The sequence below is a fragment of the Benincasa hispida genome, chromosome 1, assembly GCF_009727055.1.
Source record: "Benincasa hispida cultivar B227 chromosome 1, ASM972705v1, whole genome shotgun sequence".
Taxonomy (NCBI): Eukaryota; Viridiplantae; Streptophyta; class Magnoliopsida; order Cucurbitales; family Cucurbitaceae; genus Benincasa; species Benincasa hispida.
The window spans coordinates 75,493,819-75,502,015 of record NC_052349.1 but is presented as its reverse complement, the minus strand read 5'-3'; the positions used below and the strand labels follow the sequence as shown (position 1 = coordinate 75,502,015).

The following is an 8,197-nucleotide window of genomic DNA, read 5'->3' as shown; positions in this document are numbered from 1 at the left end:
ATCCCTGGTAATTTTCCATAATTTTATTTAGATGATTTTGAACTAATTTTGAATTAATTATGTGAAAATAGCTAAAAATTATTAACAAAAGGGTTTATGAAAGCTGATGATTTAAATAAATAAATTTTAAAAAATATGTTATATAATAAAGTTGGTGATATTATATTAATATGGCAGTCAATTTATAGATGATAGGAAGATTAGTTAGCGAAAATGAGCCTAGCTCAAAATAATGTAACTTAATTATCTGCTCGTTATTTACTTGTAATTCATTGATGAAGCTACATTTTTTAGACGAAATTCATCGACGATGGCGCTAAATTCATCCAATAGCTTAGGCGACGGAGAACCAGTAATCAGAGTCCAAAAATTAGTCGAAACACAGCCGTCTCGTGTTCCGCCCCAGTACATCCAGCCGCCGCATCACCGTCCCTCCGACACTAATAAATCCACCGACCTCAAAATTCCGGTGATCGATCTTTTCGGATTTGATACGGCCCACAGACAAGCTGTTCGAGCCGCCATTGGCCGAGAATCAAGCGAATGGGGAGCTTTTCAAGTTATCAACCATGGAATTCCTTTATCGTTGTTGAACCAGATGAGGACTGCGGCTCTCTCTTTCTTCAGAGATTGTCCCGTCTCCGACAAGCTCGCCTACGCTTGCGATCCTAAATCCTTCGCTTCCGAAGGTTATGGCACACAAATGCTCCTCGATAAAGACGTTGACTCGCAATCTTCGGTGCTTGATTGGAGAGATTACTTCGATCACCATACGCTGCCACTTTCTCGCCGAAATCCTTCTAATTGGCCTCATTTTCCTTCCAATTATAGGGAGCTTATGGCACAGTACAGCGATTGGATGAAATTGCTTGCCCAACGTCTCCTAGCACTTATCTCTGAAACTATTGGGCTGCCTTCGTCGTGGATGGAGGACGCCATCACTGGTATGGGTGCTGAAGAAGGTTTTTATCAGAATATTACTGTCAGTTATTACCCTCCATGTCCTCAGCCTGACTTGACGCTTGGTCTGCAAAGCCATTCCGACATTGGCGCCATCACTCTGCTAATACAAGATGATGTTGGCGGCCTTCAGGTTCTCAGTGCGCAAGGTGATTGGGTCACTGTTCAGCCTGATCCTGATGCCATTGTCGTCATTTTAGCTGACCAAACTGAGGTTTGATTATGCCTCCATTTCTATTTCTTCTCCTCTTTTTGACCAAACTACACGATTCATACCACTTTATTCAGAGAGTAGGGATCTAAGATAACGGTAGGACTCTTGGAGGCTGAGACCAACTTGTAGTTGTTATTTAGATAGTTTGTTAGATTACAGTGTTATAAATAGAGAGGACTTGGAGAGATGAGGAGGCCAATATTTGGACAAAATTTCCTATAGAAAAGGCTTGGTTGATATTAGATGATGTGCGTTCCATCTCAAAATCAATTGACAATGAGAGGAATAGTCCATGTATCTTATGAAGATTGCATTTTTTGACCAAATACTCGTTTAGGTTTCATGGGCTATAATACCATATTAGATAACGTGGAGTCCATCTCAAAACTAATTGGTAATGAGAGGAGTAGCTCAGGGATCTAATAAACATTGTTAGGTCCCTCGATTTTTCCAATATAGATCATTATCAGTTGAAAAGTTGTCACTCACTTTACCAAATCTGCTACTAATTTTCTGCTTATAAATTGGGTTCCTTCACCATAACACCATCAATTTCAAGCTTCAAGCTTTGAAACAAGATCAATGTTTGTGGGGGCAATAATAGACCATTCATACATGAGGAAGAAGAATAGCTTATAGACACAAGATGATGGGGTAATCGTCTAATAAACTCTGGGCACTTGAGTCTACGGTGGAGGTCAGTTCAGTTATTAGGTGTAGGAGTGTCTTTATCTTTATAAACTCTACTTTTTCTCTTCACTTCCAAGAACTGCAATTATATTATGTGAAGAGAAGGAGATGGGGGAGTTTGCAGATATTTATGAATATTCTCCTAGGGAAAAACCTTGGATATCTCAAGTTCTCTTAGGAGTTAATTTCTTTGAGGTTGTAATGTGATCTTTGCATTCTAGAAGTCGTTAGGTACTAAGTCTCTTTTCTGATATCATCTTCCTGTATTTTTTATTTTTTATTTTTTGATAGGAAACAAATTTCATTGATGAAGAGGCCTTTGTCAAAAGGGAAGATAGGGTGTATGAATTACAAAAGAAATCTCCAATTGGTCAAAAGGGAAGATAGGGTGTATGAATTAAAGAAAGATAAGCATTTACACCAATTCATAGCATGAAAGATAATAAGATAAAAAAAGCTTCCCTTATCGGTGAAGAGGCCTTTGTTTCTCTCCTTCCAAGTGATCCAAAAGAAAGCACGAATTAGGTGTAACCACATAATTTTCCGTTGTTTAGTGAAAGGATGACCGGTAAGGGTATATGTGAGGGCATCTATGGTGTCTCTGGGGAGGGCTGTGTGCCATCCAAATGAAAAGAGGATTTCCTTCCAAAACCTCTCTGCATAGTGACAGTGTATGAAGAGGTGATTACATGTATCAGGACCGGTTTTGCAAATGTAGCAGCAATGTGGAGAGATGGCCACATAGGGGTTTCGATTCTGCATTCTGTCATTCATGTTAATGGCATTATGGCTAACTTCCCAAATGAAGAATTTGACCTTTTTAGGGTATGAGTCCTTCCATATAGCATCGCGGAAAGGGTGGTCTGGGGAGTCCATATCGAATCCCAAAACATGGGATAGAGATTTTGTGGAAATAAAACCTTTATCATCGGGCTCCCAAATCCATTTATCCTTTTCAGTGGATAGATGGACACCGTGTAGGCAATTCATAAGATCAAGCCACTCATTAAACTCATCATCCTTCAGATTTCTCCTGTAATAAAGAGACCAACCCTGTCTAGAGTCCCATAGATCATGAATGGATGATCTTTTCTGTGTGGATAGGTAGAATAATCTGGGGTATGCTTCTTTAAGGAGGGAGGAGCTGTTCCATCCATCACTCTAAAAGGAGGTGTTTTTCCCATTACCCACTTTAATTGTGACAAAATCTTTAATAAGATTCAAGTGCTCCAGAATGTTCTTCCATGGTCCCCTAACATAAGCAGGAAAGGTAGTGTTAGGCGATTCCCCATATTTTGCTTCAACAATCTGCTTCCATAAAGCCCCATCCTTATGATGATATCTCCAAACCCATTTAGCAAGGAGATCATGATTCTTGTTATTCAAACTTTGAATATCAAGGCCCTCTTGTGCATGTGATTTGATAACCTTATCCCATTGAACAAGGTGTGATCTATACTGTGTAGATCCCTCTTCCCAGAAGAAATTTCTATACAGCTTCTCCAATGTGTTAGCAACCAGGGAGGGTAATTTGTATAAAGACATGTAATATGTTGGTAGATTGGATAGTGTAGCTTGGAGGAGTGTGAGGCGGCCACCCTTAGAGATCTGTTTGTGGTTCCATGTGTGGAGCCTTTTTTCAACCTTTTCGATAATAGGATTCCAAAAGGAGACTGACTTTGGCTTGCCAAATAATGGAAGACCGAGGTATGAGCAAGGCCAATGGCTCAGTTTACAATTGTATCTAGAAGCAATCCGACCCAGTTGTTCGATAGGAGTGCATAAATCCAACAATTCAGTTTTGCTAAGGTTGATATTAAGTCCCGAGTCCTTCTCAAAGGATTCAATGATGCCAAATAGGTTATCAAGAGCATCCTTATTGTTGTCTGAAAAAAGGATGATATCATCAGCAAATAGAAGACGATGAACCTGTATAGATCTAGTCCCAATACAAAAGCCTCTGATCCGGCCATGGGAACTAGCTTCTTGTAGCATACGGCTAAGGCAGTCCATAATGATGATGAGTAGGAAGGGGGACAATGGGTCACTTTGTCTAAGACCCCGTGAAGCCTTGATCTTGCCTCTAGGTTTGCCATTAATCAATATGGAGAAGTTGGAGGAAGAGATGCAACCTCTAATCCATTTACACCATGTTGCACCGAACCCCTTGGCCTTTATAACATGATCGAGGAAATCCCATTCAACTTCATCAAAAGCCTTTTCAATATCAATCTTAACCACAATACCTTGTTTCTTCCTTCTGGCACAGTCTTCAATGATCTCATTAGCAATTAGAGAGGTGTCAAGTATCCGTCAACCTTCAACAAAGCAGATTGATAACGGGTAATGGTATGTGAGAGGACTTTCTTAAGTCTTTCTGATAGGACTCTAGCAATGATTTTGTATCGACAAGAAATATGGCCAATGGCCTGTAGTCTCCCATAGTGTGAGCATCAATCTTTTTAGGGATGAGACAGATGTACGTATTTGAAAGCGGAAAGCCATTAAGCGGCTGTCAAAATGATGCTGATTGTTTAGGAGCCCATGTTTGGTTCTATGGATGAGAAGCCTCACTCACCATGCCAGACTGCCACTGCCCTTCCTTACCATATCTAGAATGAACCTTAGCATAACCACAACCTCCCTGGTGATATTGGCCACAAGTAGGATACGAGGGATGTTTTTGCTGCTGCTGCTCCTGGGTTTTTGAGCCTTTTGGCTTGATGTTGCCATTGACTTGAAGAAGAGGTTGTTGGAACTCTCTTTTGACAAGAAGATCCCTGCTCCTTACAATATCAATGCTTGATCAGAGTACATATGCTCCTGGGTTGAGTAGATTGGAGAGTGGCTGTATAAGTTATTTGATACTTATTGTTCAGTGGCCCTTTAATCTAGATTGGAGAGTGGCTGTACTCTCCATTTTTTTGTTGACTATTTCTGGCGAACTTTCTATCATGCTAGAACTCTATCATGCTTTTATGACTTAGAGCCTATGTTGTCTCCTCATCTCTTGTAGTCTCAGGGAAGTCCTTGTCACAGATTAAGTCCTCAAATTGTGCCTCTAGTGATTAGATTTCCCGTCATGTCTTGTGGTACGGGGGTTGCACTCCTCTTGGTTAAGGATTATGACTTGTTTGCTGTAATGGCTTGAGCATTATTTGCTAAGAAATAGGCTAATGTGGAACATCCTGTTCCAATAGTAGCTAGGCATTTAACTTCGTATAAAACAATGATGTTGATGTCTAGTATGACTGTTGCATATCTCATGATGGAGCAAGATAACCAAGTTGCTGGACTAGATAATCAATTTTATTTGACGTTGACAAACAGTCTGCAGAGAGCCTATTCTGTATACCAAAATTACAACCTGGAAGAGTTTCCTCTATATGGGTTTGAGTTGGAAGTGTAGTTGAACTTGAACAAAACCAATTGCACAGTTAGAAATTTCCTCAATTTCTCTCCATGTCCTCTCTGAGCTTCCTTGATTGGAATGTTTCCCTGTCTCTGATTTTTGAGATTGTGCATAAATGATGAAAGATTATGGACCCGGGACTATTTTGAGAGTTAGCCCCCTACTTTTTGTTTGTTCTTAACGTTTCAAGTTAAGCGCCTACCTTTTGTTTGTTTTTCATGGAGGTAGTTGGTGCCCACCTCAACTGGTCTGATAATCCATGCTGAGAACGCTTAAGATAGTTTTCCCCCTCTACTCTATAGTTGGCCTAGATGTTCTTAAATCCCCCATGTTCCCAGCTTCACAATAAAGAGGATTTTTGTCGACATTAATTTAAGTTGAATTAGAACTTAGAAGTTTCAATCATATCTGAACATTTGGGATTTTTTAAGGACCCTAGATGGAGAAAGCAGGTTGTTGAATGCAATAGTTTAAATGTGCCTTTTAGGTTCCCATACCATAAAAGTCTTTGAAATGATCTGTCATGCTAAGGATATGCTGAAAAAAGGGCATTGTAAACAAGAAAATATATGAAAGCTAAAAAAATTGATTTACAGTCCCAATTAGATCAGGAAAATATTTCGATTATTCCTAGATCAACCATGCCAAATGTTATCTGTCCTCAACGGTTGGCAGTAGGAACCTTCAAAATATGACATTTATCACAATTTCTAGTTCATTACAAATAAAGACCTGAAGTGAGAAATAGAAAGTTGCCTGTTAAACCATTTAAGAAAGACGTTGGCTTGTAAACTGTAAGGCCCCAAATTATCCATACATACAAAAGAAGGGGCAAGAAAGGGAATTCAGAGGAAAAAGGGATCAAAAAGTTAGTTACACCAAGTGAGGAGGGGACCACTGAAAGCAGGATTTAAGGGAGGCCTTTTGGGGGGGAGGAAATCATCTTGGGATTAGAGCTTATGAAGACTTTTCTTGGAGAGGGAGGCGCTCTTGAATCAGCCCTTATCCTTTTGTTTCTTTTTCTATTTTCAGCTTCTTATCTCTAAAACCATTTTCTGATCTGTGTACTGGTTGATACTATTCTGGAAATAATACTGCCAGGGGATCTATCCCTGTTTTTATCATCTGTTGGATATCTTATTTAGTGCAGGTTGTCTAGATATCTAACATAAACATTTGTATGGCTTAATCATTCACGCATGTCTATGACTTCAATTTATCAACATCACTATTTTGTTTTGATTAACGTCACTAATGTGTTGTCAGTTTCGCTTCATTGATTAATGTTTGGCTATCTTGTTTCACGAGTGAGATGTTGCTTCTTTTCTCTTTAACTTATTAAGAATTTGTTGTATAATAAACTAATCAAGGCAATTAGACTTCAATAGCGCATTATTGCTTGTAGATTCTAACTAATGGGAAGTGCAAGAGTGCGGAACATAGGGTGATTACAAATTCTAGAAGGGCAAGACTCTCAATCTCTGCTTTTCATGATCCGCCGAAGGCAGTAAAAATATTGCCTGCTGCAGAGCTTGTTAGTGAGTCTTCCCCCCTTAGGTATCGCGAAGTTATTTATGGAGATTATACATCATCATGGTACTCGAACGGCCCTGAAGGAAGAAGAAATCTGGATGCAGTCAAGCTTCACAACTAGGTCTTGTAATTTCTGTTCCTTTGTTGTTTTCTTTCCTGATGGTTTCACTTTTATTCTGCTTAATTTCTGTTCTCTTTCTTTTTATTGCATGATCATGACCACTGGATTAAACTTTTCTTCGTATGCATGAAAAAATTCAGTATCATTATGGAAATAAACTTCAACGATCTATCTATAAAGTTCAAAGGAGAGTTAGGGAACAGATCATTAACGTCTCTACCAGCCTGTATGGAATGATGACTTGAGAAGTTCTTAAAGAAAGTGTTTTTAAGCAGTTGAAAAGCATTCCGATGGGTCGAAGTTTTTAAAATTTTTTCTTTATAGTTGACAGAATATATTAAAAGGCTTGTTTATTTAATTATGTGGCTCATAATATTGCTAGGTGGGCCTGGTCCAATGGGGAAAGTGGGAAGTGGGCTTATACTCCGCCTTGGTTTGTTTCTTCGTTTTCTTCGTTTTCTTTGGATATTTTTTGTGTAATTTTTCTGATCTGTTGCTTTGATTTTATCCTGTTGCTATTAAAAAAAAAATTGTTGATTATGAAAAATATTTGATTAAGTTGTAATATATCTGGATGCTTGTAGCTTGGTTTTGTGTAGCTCATGTTTGGATCATGTAGAGGAATGAGCTATAAAAGCTTGATTTATGCAATTTTTTTTAATATAATGGGGTTGGGAGATTCAAACCACGGACCTCTTGGTCACAAACAAATTTGTATATCAATTGAACTAGATTTATGTACTTTTTATTTGACATTGGGTTTATGATTTATAAAAGTAATTGTGCATACTAAAAGTAAGCTTGTTTATGTAACACATGGAGTTGGCAAAACTTTATTTTAAGATAAACAATTTCACACAGCAAATATAAACGTGAATTTATAGTTCCAAACTATAAGATCTCAGCAAGGAGTCACGTGCAGATTATCATCCCTTCGTTGAAAAGGTAAGTTCTTTTTTTCTTTGCAGCTTCTTCAAGTTCTCATAAACAAGGTTTCTAGATCAGTTTGACATTGAAGAGAAGAATAAGATCTTTGCATATATTGCATAATATAGCATCTTTTTCAATTCAAGATTCTTGCCAGTCCATATTCATATGTTAGAATCTTAAATGAAACAAGGATATATATGAACTTGTTGGAGATGGATTGCTGTTTATATTGTGTTGTAAGAATGGATTTCAACTGCTTGGGAAAGAAAGATATAGATTTTTTTTAAAATAATGTTATTTTAATAATTAATGATATAAATAGGGTGGATAGAATTTC

General features: G+C 38.2%; 1 protein-coding gene across 2 annotated transcripts; it reads left to right on the top strand.

The window, feature by feature from the left end:
* Positions 1-207: 207 nt before the first annotated feature.
* On the top strand, positions 208-7,743 carry LOC120083661 (probable 2-oxoglutarate-dependent dioxygenase ANS). Of its 2 annotated transcripts, none has more exons than XM_039039505.1 (3): positions 208-1,174; positions 6,682-6,930; positions 7,313-7,743. In XM_039039505.1, the coding sequence occupies exons 1-2, from the start codon at positions 311-313 to the stop codon at positions 6,928-6,930; spliced, it is 1,113 nt and encodes a 370-aa protein (XP_038895433.1). In that variant the 5' UTR covers positions 208-310; the 3' UTR covers positions 7,313-7,743. The 2 variants fall into 2 exon arrangements, with proteins under 2 accessions (XP_038895433.1, XP_038895425.1); XM_039039497.1 differs by having other exon boundaries at positions 7,071-7,743.
* The last annotated feature ends 454 nt before the right edge of the window (positions 7,744-8,197 follow it).